At 51.2% G+C, this 16436-nt stretch overlaps 4 protein-coding genes across 4 annotated transcripts; 2 read left to right on the top strand and 2 right to left on the bottom strand.

Moving 5' to 3' along the window:
* Positions 1-2909: 2909 nt before the first annotated feature.
* Positions 2910-5633, top strand: N7539_009140 (uncharacterized protein; the record flags this gene model as incomplete). The annotated part of the gene is made up of 3 exons (XM_056938735.1): positions 2910-3156; positions 3210-4376; positions 4465-5633. 3 exons carry the CDS (start codon positions 2910-2912, stop codon positions 5631-5633), a joined length of 2583 nt encoding a protein of 860 aa, XP_056786112.1.
* A 461-nt stretch (positions 5634-6094) lies between these two features.
* N7539_009139 (uncharacterized protein) lies at positions 6095-6373 on the bottom strand (the record flags this gene model as incomplete). The annotated part of the gene is made up of 1 exon (XM_056938734.1): positions 6095-6373. One exon carries the CDS (start codon positions 6371-6373, stop codon positions 6095-6097), a length of 279 nt encoding a protein of 92 aa, XP_056786111.1.
* Positions 6374-10863: 4490 nt separating this feature from the next.
* On the top strand, positions 10864-13518 carry sC (sulfate adenylyltransferase; the record flags this gene model as incomplete). The annotated part of the gene is made up of 5 exons (XM_056938733.1): positions 10864-11032; positions 11305-11332; positions 11427-11609; positions 12064-12209; positions 12320-13518. 5 exons carry the CDS (start codon positions 10864-10866, stop codon positions 13516-13518), a joined length of 1725 nt encoding a protein of 574 aa, XP_056786110.1.
* Positions 13519-14822: 1304 nt separating this feature from the next.
* N7539_009137 (uncharacterized protein) lies at positions 14823-15723 on the bottom strand (the record flags this gene model as incomplete). Its single annotated transcript, XM_056938732.1, has 2 exons — positions 14823-15201; positions 15392-15723. The coding sequence occupies 2 exons, from the start codon at positions 15721-15723 to the stop codon at positions 14823-14825; spliced, it is 711 nt and encodes a 236-aa protein (XP_056786109.1).
* Between the last annotated feature and the right edge of the window lie 713 nt (positions 15724-16436).

The following is a 16436-nucleotide window of genomic DNA, read 5'->3' as shown; positions in this document are numbered from 1 at the left end:
GCATATACAATAGTACCTATATACTCGTAGTATATAGGTAGTATATACACTACTAGAGTAGAGATCCTTTTTTTTTTCAACACTACTACTTTGTTTACCATACAATTTTCAATGATATTCAGCTAATCCATCTCTCATCTCAACTTTCCACACGAGTCAACCAGCCTTTTTGCCGTCCAAGCCACTTCTTCCCCTCTTCTTCCCACTTGTCAACATGAGACGTAGCGTCGGGGACTAAACACTAGCGTTGCCCCACCGGTCCGTGACTGGAGCCGCGGCAGTCAACAAACCCCACTAAAACAAACACACTTTTGGGTGCTGGAACGGGATCATGATGCACCAGTGCAAACTGCAAACTTTGCAGAATAGTAGTAGTAGTAGTACTGTAGTACACTGGCAAGGCTTGGCATTGGCAGCAGTTGCGATGCTCGGGTCAGTCACGCTAACCCACTTTTGACCCCGCAAGCCATCGCTTGGACCTGATGTGAAACCGATCACTTTTTTGTTTTCCCCTGGAACCCCCCAGTCAGAGGCACCGCAGCGGCGCAGTGTGACTGAGCAAGCTCGCCCTCGCGGGGATGGGCCAGCAACCCTTTGGACAAGTTGAGTTGTTCGAGGAACACGTCCTGTACCATTTGTGAGATGAGATCAGATCAGGTCAGATCAGACCATCTGGTCATTCGAGCGAGATGTCTCCGACCTCGACACTCAGTGCCTTAAACTGCGCCTGTGATGTTATCAATCATGCTGGGGTTCCTCGACTAGTGCTCACGTCGACTCGCACGATAAAGGGGTCTCGTCCGGCCCGACGGAACCCCTGCCCATATATGCTTGAAGTCCGTTTTCTAGGGAGTCTGGCCAAGGGGACGCCATAAGACACGGTTCAGGTTGAACTTTGTATGTACAGGACAGGACAACCGGGTCCTTAACTTGCAGAGTGGCGTTTTCTGACGGGTCGGTTGGAAGATTGTCGGGTCCTGGAGAGTCAGAGACTACTCTGATGCGGCACAGGAATCACCCTCACAGTAGTCCAGTACCACCTGTGCAAGGGTGGGTATGGAATCTATGGATAGTTCGAGAGAATGAAGTGGAGGCGACAGAATCCAAGAGTACCATTCTTCGATATGGGGTCATGTTGAATTTTGATGTGTCGAAGTTACGGATCAACGAATGATCAGTAAGGAGGACTACTCACGAGTCACGGGTCACCACCCCCGTGTACAGCTCACTCTTAGAAGAGTCAGTACTCAGTCACTACTCACGACACAAGTCCGGAACCTGTAATTTATGCGACTGAAACCGTCCACTTTGCGCTACTGTACTTTCGAGTTCGGTGACGACGGTTACTCCACGAGTCCATGTGGTTGCGAACTTGCGAGAAGGTACCCGACCCGGACCCAGGAAATGGGAAATGGGAATGGGAATGGGAAATGCTGAGCTCCGGCACCGAATGGACCTCGACCTCTGTACCTCGAGCTCCAGTGCTCATCGGTCAGAGTAGTGAAAACGAAAAAGTACCACTGTGCCAAAACTCAAGCCTCTCTCTCTCTCTCTCTCAACCTCCAATGCTCCAGTCCAACGTGCCGGCAGCGCCAGAAGGGGAAATTGAACGGGGGGTTTAATCTAATGGCGGAGGGTACTATCGTATCCAAGTGACCGGCCTGAATCACTAGTCACTCTATTCGGCGGGTCCTCGATCATAGTGGCTACCTGCTGCCTTCTTCTCGCAGGGTGTTTTGCTCGTTCTTGGACCTCCGACTTTCCTGGCTGGAAGCTCGCTGGGCCCGTTTCTATTTTATAATTTTAGTGGTTTTTGGGACGTGTTTTTGCCCGGCCGAGCCCCTTCCACTGCCAGACTCAGCAGAGGTGGATTGCGTATCCTGTACCTCGCGGTAATAGCCACGGGGGTACATTGAGAGTGACAGGATCATTCAGATCCGCCCCGTACCGGGTACCGAACCAGCAGTCCACACGGTTGGACGTTGGGACTCGAGATCACACTGTCAAGCCAGCACACTTGGATCTTCTCCCCCTTCCTCTTTCACTCCCGCGCCACTCTCTTCGTCGTTCTTTTTTGCGTTCTTTTCTCTCGCTCAAGAGCTTGAAGCTCTGCTGTCTGCTGGTGCGGTGCCGTCACTGTAGGTTCTTCCCAACTCGCCTGAAGAGATGTGGCATGGACAAGGTTGTCACACCACCTTGGCCTTGTCGCCTCGATGTTGGAAGGGCCATGATCCCCAAAGTCATGGACTAAGGAACCATAATTGATTCAAATTTGACAGGCGTCTAGTCTAATTAACCGATCTCGCTGGTTCGATACTAGCTTTTTCCTGTGTGCCATTCTTTCAACCAGCCTACAGTCTCTTCCATTCTTTTGTGACATCTTGACTGTCAGTAAGCCTCCTCTCGAGATAAGTCACGCGCAGCCTGGAGTGCGGATCCTGATCAATCGTATAGAGACACACACGTTGTCTTCAGTTCCACGCCCACATTCAATCGGAGGCGTGTACCACCTATTCTCCATTGAAGATCTAGCTGCTGGATGTCAGCTTCCTAGCAATTGATCACACACAACGTCCCAAGGGCTCAATTGATCCCTGATACTCAACCCGCCCTGCCCGACGACGTTCAACCAAGCGCTTGTTGTACGCTCTTTTTTTCAACCGAAATATACGTGTATATAGGCCACTCTCGCCACCATTCGGTCTTTTGACATCGGACCTCCACGGTGGAGTGTTGACGGGATCTTTTGATCAAGATCGCCCTTGGTGCTTGACCGGCGACTTGATGCTACGGATCCGCTCGTTTGAACCAGACTTGTGTGCATGACTTTCATTCCCGTCAACGTCGCATTCCGCAAACTCCCAGCGAGACCTGTTGATCAACCAAGTGCTGTGTCATAAGCAAGACCAATGAGTTCGGATGCCCCTGAAATCGACGGGCCAGTCCCCCCTGCTCCGAACGTAAATGGACCCAACCGCCAAGGCTCCGTGAAGAGAGCCAGAGAACAACTTCAGGCGGGTGCTCGCCCAACTCGAGCCTCGCCACCAGTGCCTGCACCAAGACCACAGCTTCGGCCGCCCCCTCCCTCTAAACCGGGGGATACGCCCACTGCCAAGGAATTGGCCCATCGCACCCAATGGCCCTTACCAGACGGAGGTTTGCCTATCTACTTGGAAGCAGCGGAATCTCACGAACCAGAACCACGGCAGCCTCAACTTCTAGCCCCCGAGCACCACCACCATCGCGCCCTCCTCGGCCTAGTGAAGTTCCTGCTGCCATCCCGTCCCCATCCGTCTATTCCGTGGTCAGCGGGGAGGACTCGGAAACGCAATCTGTATTTCCAACATTGCCTGCGCGAGCTTTCACAGTTCCCAAGCCTCTCTTTGCACCCTCTGATGACGTTCAACGCCCCTCGGCCCCATCATCAAAGGATGGGTCATCGAGCCCGACCAGTACCCTGGACTTGAATCCACGCATTTCAATCGCAACTGAAGATCTGTTTCATCGTCAGTCTACCGCCTCGGGCCTGTCGTCTCTCCCAGATGTTCCACCCAATCCTCTTCCGGAACCGATTCGACCTCAGGACAAGGCTCGCCCACGCGCCGGGGGCCTGGCGCCCCCATCTCAGGTTCCCAAGTCTGCTGTTTCCACCATCTCCGAGGAGCTCTCAAGCTCGCGCCAAACGTTCATCTCGGTGGCTTCGAGTCGTGCCATACCGTCTAGTTGGGGTCCCGGGACACCTGGATCTCCTGGATCAGAAATTATGGGCATCCATTTGGATGACATGTCCGATGTGGATGACCATGATCACGCTCACAATGATGACAATGCCTTGTTGGTGCGTAATGCTAGTCTTGGCAAGCGTGGCAAGCCCACCGTGCGCACCATCTCGAGGCTAGGCGCGGCCTCTGACGACAACATCCCTAACCTTCCATCGACCAATCCTCAAGAAGGGTATCATCACAAGCAATCCGCCGCCGCAGGTGCATTGACTGGTGGTGTAGCCGCTAGCCAGACTCTCAATGTGGTGCGGCGAGTATCCATCTCAACAGCCTCGGGAGAGTCTTTCGTGGATCCCGAGAAGCCGCGATTCGCACAGCAGCCTGTCTCTTCGACTGAGGATCTGGCTCTGGAAAAAGAGATCGCAGTCTTGCCCAAGGCCGCGCCGACGATGAGCGACACGAGGCCTCATGGTAAGAAGCCTCCACGGTTGAATCTGGGCGCAGTTCGCGATGCCGAGACCCGCGGCAGTCTCTCCAGCCTGTCAGATCTGATTCGACGTGCCACCAAACTCGCTACTAACCTCGACCGAGGCAAGACAGCAAGTCGGAGCGACCTTGTGGAAAAGGAGGCCGCGATCTTCAGGCATGGCTTTGGTGAGTCTCATCGGATAATTGACTCGACATTCACTTTCCGAGTTTCAAGGGATCAATTTGCTAATCTGCGTTGTTCGCTTTGGTGCAGGTGAGACAGAGCATCGTCGTGGATCCGGATCTATTTCCGATATCCTTACGTCCTTCCCACGTCCGGGGGCTCAGACTCCAGAGAGTCACAGCTCGTGGCCTGTCTTCTTTGGGCGTTCTGGCCTTCGAAATGTGGAGGCTCTCCCATCGAATGATGAGCCACCTCAAACAAAGGAAGCTCCGCGGAGACGCTGTGCGATGTCTCGCAAATGGGTGCTCATACTGTGTATCATCCTCTTTATCGTCCTGGTCCTCGCAATTCTCCTTCCGGTTTTCCTCATCGCAGTGCCCAAGCAAATGTCCAGCGGCAGCAGTAGTGGCAACGGTACTGATGCCTGCGCAAGTCGCAATCCCTGTCAGAATGGCGGCATCAGTGTGTCCAGCGGCGAACAGTGCTCGTGCGTATGCTCGAATGGATTCACCGGCTCACAATGCACCATCCCTGGAGGTTCCAGCTGCTCCACGGCGGAGGTCATGAATGCTGCCATGCACATGAACGCCACCATGGGCAACCATCTCTCCGATGTGTTCCAAGCGTCTAGCACATTCAATGTCACTCTGGACTCGGTCACCATCATGGCATTATTCAGCATGAACAATGCCTCGTGCGAGACCGAGAATTCCCTCGTGACTTTCAACGTGCCCTTCGCATCGTCTAACAGCAGCAGCAGCAGCAGCAACTCCAAGGCCCGCCGCGTCTTTTCGCTGCCCTTGGAGAGATCCGAGACCGCTGATGTTGATCAGAAGATCAATGCGTCCAGCCTCGACACATTGGAGTCCTCGCCCACCCAGGCTCAGCGCTCCGTCGCCACATCAAACGGCATTCTCTTCGATAATACCGCGACTCCGACAGGTGCTACAGGTGCTACAGCCACATCGACTCTCCCTTCCACCACCGCCACAGCTATGGCCGTCTCCGCAGGCAGTGTTGGGTCGGATACGGCCTCCAACAACACCGCAAAGGCCGTCCCGCAGCGGGTGATCCAATTCAGTCAGGTTGCTGTCTTGTATATACTGGAGAAGACCGGTTCGCTGACTTCGGCGATCTGGTCGGAGGGTCAGATCGAGACGTACTTGACCGAGTCATATCCGAAAGCGAGCCATCCACAGCTTGACTTGTTGGGCAAGTACGACTTGGACTTTGAGAAAATGACGATTACAACTCAATAATTGAATGTGCAGAGGGAAGTTACCAGCCTGTCGTGACGAAGCTGGACTGGAGGAGTTTGTGGAAAAAGGAAAGATTATTGTCTTTGCTGGTTGTTCTTTATTTTTCTCGCCCTGTTTTGGATACCTTGTACCAATTTTTTTTTTCTTGTGAATATTTCAGAGTGTACCCATTGCCTTGTGAGGAGGGCGCAATATTTGAAAGTTGAAGCTGCTCCGAGGATGGAGTAGAGTGATCTATGTGTATCATTTCTTTGTCAATGCGAGTAAGCATTTCCAGCGACCTAGGGAGTGACTGATGGACTGCGGCCGGGGATGGCAAAAGGCTGAATCGGTAGATAGACATGCCGGCGGACGACATCCGTGTTTGAATTGTAGTACGATTATGCACTGTACACTCCCAGTGTCTGAGTGTACTATGACTGTACCTTTGTACAATGTAGTGAATGTACAGTGTACGGAGTCTATCCTCTATCCATAGCGTTCAGTGATTTCAGCATTTCGTTCTCTTCGGTCAACCGTTCGATCTGTTCCGCGAGATCCTTGATCTTTTCCTCAAGGCGTTCATTTGTCTTCTTTTCCTGCTTCAGGATTCTCAGGGTATCACTCATTCCATTGATCCACTGCCTCAGCAGCTGGGCGGTCTCGGCGTTCTCTGGGTTTCCTTCCATCTGTTGAAGGACTTGTTCCAGTCGGTTTTCTTCAACACTCTCATCGGAGAGAGTATCATCAGTGCCTACCATACTGACTGTAGGTCTTTTGTCGATTCTTCGGTTTGTCTTTCGGTTCGTGTTGAGGAGTTCCAAGGGTAGCAGCGTAGATGCGATATCGTACTGCTCGTCAAGGTTGTAATTGTTGTGTGCGAAGATCTCAGGGTGGCTAGAGGACGTAGTGCCTCACTGCCCGGCTGATACTTCAAGAAAGGGAGTTAAAAAAATGTAGGGAGGGGCTCTTGAGATAATGTTGTACGCCAGTTTAAGAAAAGTTTTAGCAGGACTCATAAACTATTCATTCAACTTGACTGCGTGGTATCGAGAATCTCAAGAGCTGGAGAGGAGAAAGAAGAAGAAGAAGAAGAAGAAGAAGAAGAAGAAGCTACAGTGGTATCCTAAGTTTTGAGGTGGTGTGCGTGGTGCTGGCGTCTCCCTTCTGATACGGATATCTTCCGCAGAAGAAATCCAAGTCCGCAACACCCATGTCTTCAACAATCACTTCACGTAGGCTGAACTATATAACCACTTAGTTGATGCCGATGGATGGAATGAGGTTCAGGACTTTTTTGACAGTATTGAAGGTCTTGTCAAAAGGGATGGCTGGACTTGTTTCGACGTTGCCGTTGCGTTCTTCTCAAAACTAAGAAAACGTGGACTCGTATATTTGAAAGGCGATGAAAGGGACATCTTCGAAAGACAGACCCGTTGGGCCAGAAACACAAGCTGACTTACGGGCGTCTTGGATGGAACAGCAAAACGTGCGAACAGCAAAAAGACTGCGGGTTACGGTGTTGAACACCAATTCGAATCCCAAAACATAGCGCACACTGAAATTATCAAAGAGCAACGTCCTGCTCTGCTGTCTGTATTAACAAATGCATCCATGTCAAGTCAACCCAAAACAACGCCAAAGAGCTGCACCCAACGCTAACGCAATTTCTACACCACTCCAAGAATGGATACTGACTTCTTCACGTTCTCCACCCAGTCGCGGATATTTTCTACAAAACTTCGGGCAATTCCGGGCCTGATCCCCTTACCGACGAAGAATTCTGGGGTTTGATCCTTGTAGATGTGCTCAAGGTCAAAGCCATCTGATAGCGTTACGTCGGACGCTTGTCTAAATACAGCTTTAAGGGTTTCATCAGACACATTCGATACAAGCCACTCACCGTATTCTTTGTAGGACTCTAGGACACCACCTTTCTCGGCGTAGGTAACCAACCTTCTAAGGGTTTAAGTACGATATCGATAATACTTTTTCCCCACTAGATCCAGCCAACAGTAGGGGCCCAAATGGCATACACTTAAATCATATTTCATCAGGGCATACACACGTCGCCAAATGAGGTGCTTACTGTATATACTTTCTTCAGCATCTAGCTAGACATCGCGACCATTAAGCATCCTTTTTGTGACAGAAGATTTACCTCTCTTCTCCCCGTTCCGTCTAGCGGATAGAGAACTATTATCCTCTACGTAGTTAAAAGAGATCCTCAGCGTAAGTCTCTTACCCCGACAGAAGTAACTCGAGTCCTCGACCATATCCGGAGCTGTTTCTCGATAGCCGTCCAAAAAATATCGCTCTTATTAAAACGCTTGGTCAGATCAGGCTGAGAACGGTCAATCGGTCATTAACTAATACAACAATGACAGTGTCATCAGTCCTGACCCTTTTGTTGCGAGAGACCTTCTGAAGTTCTGTCTAAGGACAGTCAGTAGCTTCTTTTCCAGAAATCCCTGCCAGTAAGCGCTTAGGGCCAAAACTAGGTCTTCTTCTGTGTCCTTCACCACGGCCTTGTTGTTGACGGTGACCCGCCATTCTATGAAGCAGTGAATGCAGCTAGGTGGATCCTCATCGTAGATCTTGTCCTCCTCCCACTCAGATTCCCGGAGCAGTGGTATAGCATTTGGAAGAGGTCGGCTTGCGGGACTGCGTTGATCGTCGAGGAAGGTGGGTGGGGAGGGACTATAGTTGGACCGCGTAGTATAAGGGCTCCGGACGTATCCCGGCGTAGGAGGGGAATATTGAGAATCTTGTTTCCATGGTTCGAGCTCTTGGGGCTGAGAGGTATAGTCAGCGTAATATGGGCTGTCGCTGATATGTCTCTATAGATTTACAATATTTTACACGGACCATGAATTCAATACACTTCAATACTTGATACCGTCAAGCTGCAAGCAGCGGTCTTCAAAGCGCAGCCCAGTTAGGATTAGCGTATACTCGGATACGGGCCGAGAAACAAAGTCGATGTGTTGAAGGGGTGATCTGTTTTCGAAATCGACTGTACACGCACTCGAAGACATGAGTCACATGACCAATACTCATATCCAAATTATCCATCGATTCCATACTCAATCCACGCCTGTGCCTTACGTCGCCTGATTTTGACATATGTACTAAGTTAGTGTCGTCGTAGTCGTACCGGTCGAAGACTCGTAAGAGTGTCGTAGTCGTGCAAATCGGAGTAGCGCTCCACTAAGCGATCCTCTTTGGGCCGGAGGCGATCACGACATTCCGTGTGGAGGTTGCGTGATAGTCACGTGAGACACACAGGGCTGAGACGGTGCGATCACGCCACCAGGGCGATACTTGACACTTATGGCACCCTGTCACCTCCCTACTTACATGAGGAGGAGGATGACTATGACTAGGATAGTATGAGATAATGGCTATGGTGAGTTACAGTACACCACCAGTAGAGTACAACTCAATGATAGTGTAACTGTAGCCACATAATCAGTCAGGGACTAGTACAATAGGATTCACTATTGTACTATGGAATCTGACTGGTTTCAAAAGGTATCCATGACCGTAGTAGGCTTCTAGAAGCTTGAGTACCGACGTACCCAAGAGGCCAGAATAATGACCAACCCGGTGAGATTATGCCCGTTATCAGACGTATGCATTGGAACACTACTTTATTCCTGATTTCTCCACGTAAGAGCCACTGCGTCGCCAAATGCAGTAGGACTATCCATCACCCTTTACGATCTTGGACAAGAATCAACAAGCATGGCTTGGTTTTCTTCTCAACTTGTTCAAATGGAAACAAAAAGATAAGAGGGACTTCCCTCGAGATTCTGCCCCTTCCCCCTTCCAAAGTCGGTTCCAGATCCAGCATCTAGACACAGTACTACTTCTCCCCCAATTGATCTACCACGAGAACATCCACTCCTTCCATACATGCGTCTCCACGACCAAAGGCCCACCCCCCCCCCCCCCCCATCTAGCGGCACCGGTGTCACTGTCCCGTATCCATATTCCAAGATTTCTTCGCAGGCAAGTGTACGGTGTCTCCAGCTGTGCCCTGGTCCTGCAAATCGACTCCATTGTATCTCGTCCATGGTTTTATGCTGTATGGCTTTTTCGTTTTACCTTTTTGATTTTCTGTCCTTCTTTTTCTGACTTTTTTTCTTGGGAACGTGGCTCCTTTGGAAAGTTGAGATTGAGTTACCCGCTTTTCTTGCAGGTTCTGAGCGTCTGGGCAAGACTGGGTCGGAGGTCCACTGTTGACGCCGGGCTGTCGACTTGTCGAGGGGTTCCAGGTTGGGTCTTGAGCGACGATTGGGGTTGCGATCTTTGTGCAGCATTATGGACTCAAGGAGGTAAGAAGGTGGAAAGGTGAGATAATTGAGTAGAAACGAGACGCGATGTCGAACTTGGATTCGGTACATATTCTAGAAAGTTGAGGAATAGGTGGTGAATGCCCGGAATATACATCTTTTTTGGGGTAGGATATTGGACACTGTACTCAGTACAGTAGTAGTAGTAGTACTACTACTACTACTACTACTGAATCCTGACTGACAAGGTCACTTTCTGACATCGCAGTCTTCCAAAGTAGTAGCCGCGCCCGCATGAGCCTTGGCGCTATTGAGCATGCATGACATGCTGTACGACAAGTGAAATTGATCCTCTGATGATAAGTCACAGTCATTTACTACAATATGCAGGGATTGACTGTAGAGTTGCAAAGTCCTGGCGGTGCAGTGATGGAGAGTGTCAAGTCACAGAGTGTTCGATGTCCATCTCGACTCCTTACCAAATGCGTCTCGAGTACCTCTCCCCTCTTCCCCCCCCCCCACCTGGCAAGGCACCGCCAACTTGTCGCCAAAGTGGGGGAACAAACTCGACTCGGAATGTATGGGAAAGCTTCTCCGCGGTGTCGTGCTCGAGCAAAGGAACCTGACTGACTAAACCAGGTATATTTCCCTTTTTTTTTTTTTTTTTTTTTTTTCTTTTTTTTTTTGGCACTGGGAATTGCGCGCTCAATTGACTTCTGTACTTCCTGGTCGACTCCGATTTATTAGAATACGACTGAGTAATCCAATTCTCGTCCTTCTGCCTCTTCCTCTTTCTTTCTCATTCTCATCCTCTCTCGAACCGATTCCCTCCTCCCTTCTTCTCCTTCCCTCCTCCGCATTCCTTTCTAAACATCACCGGGCCACCTATCCTCGTCGTATCATTTCTTAGTTCATTCTCGAGAATTTCGACCACACCCTCTTCTCCTCACATCATGGCCAACGCTCCTCACGGTGGTGTCCTCAAGGACTTGCTTGCCCGCGATGCTCCTCGTCATGATCAGCTCGCCGCCGAGGCCGAGACGCTCCCCGCGGTCGTCCTGACCGAGCGCCAACTGTGCGATCTGGAGTTGATCATGAACGGTGGTTTCTCTCCTCTCGAGGGTATGTATCCTGTCGTGTGGCACTCCCACTGAAGCGTCGTTGTGGTGTATTTTGTGGTGCTGCCAAGTTCCTCGCCGTTTGCGCTCAATGGCTACCATGGCCGTCACATGCGTAACTTGACGAGTCACGTTGTGACCAGCATCGGGGGCCAAATTTCAGAGTGATGACTGGAAGAGAGCGCCATGAGCTTTGAGCGGCGAATTGTGCAGGCTTCCATTGACAACGACCATAAAGTCATTTATGATCGATGCTGATTTGATCTTATTTCGCAGGTTTCATGAACCAGGCCGACTATGACCGGTATGTATTAAGACACTCTCTCTCTCCCTCTGCCTCTCAATTGCTTCCCTGTCCTCATAGCCATCCCTGCTTCAGTAACTAATCCCCAGTCCAGTGTCTGCCAGGACTGCCGTCTTGCCGATGGCAATGTTTTCTCCATGCCCATCACCCTCGATGTCACCCAACAGATCGTCGACGAGAACAAGCTCAAGGCCGGTGCCCGTATTACTCTTCGTGACTTCCGTGATGACCGTAATCTGGCCATCCTGACCATTGACGATATTTACCGTCCCGACAAGTGAGTTTTTCCAATTCTTCAGCCACAATCTCCTGGTCATGTTCCCTTTTTGCTTCCCCTCTGCCTTTCCCTGCGCTTTCTTGGGCCAAAAGCTCGCGTGCGCCAATGATCAATCCGTTACCATTTCTGTTGGTTGGCCTTGCACATCATGCGGGACTGCATCTGGACTGGCGGTCGACCGGTCCGCTCGAACAGTGCCGTTCTCCACCGGCGACCCTCGCAGCACTCGCAAAATCGGCCAGCGTCCGCCACGCGGGACAGCACGCGTGTCGCTCAGTCTGGTCATCCATGCGAATGCGCCGAATAATCCTTGGCACAAACGAGGCCATTGGTCAAGAATCAATGGCTTGGTGCAACACTTTCTCCCTTTGCAATCGGAAAAGCCCACCCCGTGGTGGCTCGTGCTTCCTAGTGGGCCCCTCCGCTGACGTATGCCTTTTCCCCTGGATTTTAGGAAGAAGGAGGGCGAGCTGGTCTTTGGTGGTGACCCCGAGCACCCCGCCGTCGTTTACTTGAGCGAAACTATCAAGGAGCTGTACATTGGTGGCAAGGTCGAGGCCGTGAACAAATTGAACCACTACGACTATGTCGGTCTGCGCTGTACGTTTCCCGTCCCCGGCACTTTCGGCCCATTGTGGACGCACGGCGCGAAAATCCCAATATGTGTTACCTGTGTTGATCCGCGCAAAACTAACCTGCCACCCTCACAGACACTCCCGCGGAGCTGCGCGTTCACTTCGACAAGCTGGGCTGGTCCCGCGTCGTCGCTTTCCAGACCCGTAACCCCATGCACCGTGCTCACCGTGAGCTGACGGTCCGCGCGGCTCGCTCCCGTCAGGCCAATGTCCTGATCCACCCCGTCGTCGGTCTCACCAAGCCCGGTGACATCGATCACTTCACCCGTGTCCGTGCCTACCAGGCTCTTCTGCCTCGCTACCCCAACGGCATGGCCGTTCTGGGTCTGCTGGGTCTGGCGATGCGTATGGGTGGTCCTCGTGAGGCCATCTGGCACGCCATCATTCGCAAGAACCACGGTGCCACTCACTTCATTGTCGGCCGTGACCACGCCGGTCCCGGTAGTAACTCCAAGGGCGTCGACTTCTATGGTCCCTACGATGCCCAGCACGCCGTGGAAAAGTACAAGGACGAGCTTGGCATCGAGGTCGTTGAGTTCCAGATGGTCACCTACCTGCCCGACACCGACGAGTACCGTCCCGTCGACCAGGTTCCCCAGGGTGTCAAGACCCTGAACATCTCCGGCACTGAGCTGCGCCGTCGTCTGCGTACCGGTGCTCACATCCCCGAGTGGTTCTCCTACCCCGAGGTTGTCAAGATCCTGCGCGAGTCCAACCCTCCTCGCGCCTCGCAGGGTTTCACCATCTTCCTGACTGGCTACATGAACTCCGGCAAGGACGCCATTGCCCGTGCCCTGCAGGTTACCCTGAACCAGCAGGGTGGTCGCTCTGTCTCCCTGCTCCTGGGCGACACTGTCCGTCACGAGCTCTCCTCCGAGCTGGGCTTCACTCGTGAGGACCGCCACAAGAACATCCAGCGCATTGCCTTTGTTGCCTCTGAGCTGACTCGCGCTGGTGCCGCCGTCATTGCTGCCCCCATCGCTCCCTATGAGGAGTCCCGTAAGCACGCCCGGGACATCATCACCCAGGCGGGTAACTTCTTCCTCGTTCACGTCGCCACTCCCCTCGAGCACTGTGAGAAGACCGACAAGCGCGGTATCTACGAGCGTGCCCGTCGCGGTGAGATCAAGGGCTTCACCGGTGTCGATGACCCCTATGAGATCCCTGAGAAGGCCGACCTCGTCGTGGACTGCTCCAAGCAGACGGTCCGCAGCATCGTGCACGAGATCATTCTTGTGCTCGAGAGCGAGGGTTTCTTTGAGAAGACTCAATAGATCCATGACTGATGTTTGCTGTTCTTGTCCTCTTCTCTTTTTTTTTTGGCGATGAAATGATTTGAAACCCCTCCCCTTTTTTGAAGTTTTTTTTTTCTTTCTTTTTCTCCCTGTTCACAAGGAGTGATGCCCTATAGATATGCCAATCTTGCTGCTCTGTTTTTTAAATTAGATTTCCCCCAAATACATACTAGTCCTTCTGGGAGGCCAAGACCTCGCCACCGGATTTGAAGAGATGTTGAAGCATCCACCATATAAGCCTCTATTCAGGTTTCCATCCTCTGTAGAATCGAGTAGCAGGGGAATCAGACACCTACATCCGAGCCGTAATCGAAAGTACGACAGGTATTCGCGGAGCGAAGCAGTGACACCATTTACAACAGACAACTACCGCTAATTCTATACTGAACGCTTTTCCACATGCACCATTCCCGGGGGAAAATAAACTCTGGTAAAACCACCGCCAATCCCAGACCTGTGCGTGACTTGTGCTCAGCGTGGACTATGCAGTGTGGACTATGCATACGCGGACAAGAAGTGATTCCACTCCTCCTTCTTGAGCACAGGCATAGAAGGTTGTCAACTACCGTAATACTGGTCCGCTCGTACGGAGAGCGGACGAAACATGGTCAGATCGTATACATGCAATTCAATGTGTTCGCACTTTGGACCGGCGAAACACTCGTGGTCGTAGGCTCGACGGCTGGAGGGACAGGACGGAGTATCATCGTATGAGAGCGAGTGAGGGTACCGAGGACATCTGATGAATAGTAGCTGGAGTCCGGACTTGAATTAATCATTTAAACCGCTTGGTGGGACGCGGATCGCGTAGCTCGATGTCAGATCAGAATATAACCATGGATTCATTAGAGACTGCGAAACGTTCACCCAGGACGGTGTTGGCATGTTGGCATATTGACCTGCAGCGCATGGATAAAAGCTTCTGTTACTCATTCGGTCTCATTCTCATGAAATACTCGCACGTAGTCTCTGCCAAGTTAAACGCATCCAGCTTATCATCTATACTCAAAACTTCAACGCGGGTAGGTAGCAATTAGCACCGACGATGAACCGACAGAAGCTTCCAGTCAAAATAAGTGTCGATGAACCTTCAGGAGTACCAAAGACTGCGGGAGTTCTAGCGTTCTGCACGGCTCTCAAGCATGAATTAGACTGCCATGAACAACGGGAAGAACAGACCGAGTTGTTCGTTTATCTTGTCCTTGAACAGGATGCAGTCTGGGCGGATTCCGGAGCTGATCAGTATCACAGACTCGGTCATTGAAGCTGACAGCGGCGGCGCCTTAGGCCTCCACTTTAGGTTTTTGTCTTGTGGCTTGGTGATTCAAGGCTGTTTCAACAGGTTTGAGCTCCAACTTCATTGCCTGGATTTCAACATCTTCCCTGACGAGTTTTTCGTCACCGTCGAAGAGCTCCTTCTGTAGATCCCTCTTTTTCCGTTCCAAAAATGCAATTTGTTGGTCTATTCGAGTTGACTTCAAGAGCTTCTCCAGCTCCTCTTCCTTCACCTGAACACTGGTCTCCAGTTTCGAGTTCGGTGGCAGGAATACATGGGGATCAGTAAAGTACGTAATCAACTGCTTTTCTGCGTGACACGCCTTGAATTGAGAATCTCGATCGTGATCTTCGGCTTTGTCAGGGGGTACATGATGACTCACGACTCTAGAGATGTACAGCACATCATCGGTCCATTTCCATCCGGCGACCCTGATGGTATGATATTCTGATAGACCCAGCAGGAATGACAAGGCTCTTCCTTCTACCCGAGCCTTGCAGTCTTCAGTCCCCCGGATCTCTATCAATCAATACTCGTGCTGATGAGTGTTTGAAAGAGCCAGGGCTGAACACAAACAAAGTCGGAGGTCCTCCAGACGTAAGATTCGACTTGCTATTCTCTCCACCGAGAAGGCGTACGTTTTCCTGAGGATCAATCTCCCTCTTGTATGTATTCTCTATAACCGAGTCGTCGGTGACATGGAGATAACGAGTCATCCCCCGGCACTGTGACTGCATACGTCTGGTCTGTTCCGGTAGTTGACTTGAGCGAGATCCATGGCCTATCTGTGCTGGTTCTTCTCGGAAATAGTAAGTCTGCGCGGTTTCCGAGGAGAGCTTTGACATTTTCGCATCGACCAAAGAGTGCTGCATCCGTTCATGCAATTCTTCCATTCTGAGCACCAGCATTGACTTCAGGCCCATCCGCAATGAGAAGCGAGATCATTGCCGAACTTTGCTCCACTGCTGCCATGATTAGGGTTGTTTTACTCTGAGTCAATCGGCCTCATATGAGCAATTATTCTTCCCGACCAGTGTCCAGTTGCACTGCGTTTACGTTCCCGGTAGCGCAGTGACTGGTCGGCGCAAGTATCCTGTTCTTTTTAAGATCTATTCCATCTCCTATATTGATGGTGACAGCCTCATTTGCGTCACGGTCAATATTCGTAAGATTCCCTTCCGACTATGCTGTTATCGAAGCTTCTTCGGCAAGTTGTAAAGCCAACCTGTTCACATCATCGCTTGTCAATCTCGTACGCGACCTCTCCGTGCTCATCCATGAGAAAGTAGTATGGATAAGTCTTCGTGTGCTCGAAACGCGAACACCCTTAACTTTGCTGCCTTCCAATCTACGCCACAGCCATGAACTTCTCCAAAGAATGAACTCCGAGTGTAGTACCTGGTCGCATTCCATCATATGACCTCAGCTACTGGGGATATCTTCGCGGTAAAGTCCATTTTGAATTTGGATCCATGAGCAGGAGCGCATTGAAGATGCCAAAAGAGGCAGGGATGATGATGGCTTTGTCAAAGTGGCGAATTTCCAGGAAAGAGTTAGATCCAAGTCAACGTACCCCAGTATCGGAGTACGGTACCTTGCGAATCTTCTGTTCGGTGATCAA

The sequence above is a fragment of the Penicillium diatomitis genome (assembly GCF_028827545.1).
Source record: "Penicillium diatomitis strain IBT 30728 chromosome Unknown utg000015l_segment0_segment0, whole genome shotgun sequence".
In the NCBI taxonomy this organism is placed as follows: Eukaryota; Fungi; Ascomycota; class Eurotiomycetes; order Eurotiales; family Aspergillaceae; genus Penicillium; species Penicillium diatomitis.
Note: the sequence above shows the minus strand (reverse complement) of the source record. Positions and strands in the feature narration are given on the sequence as shown.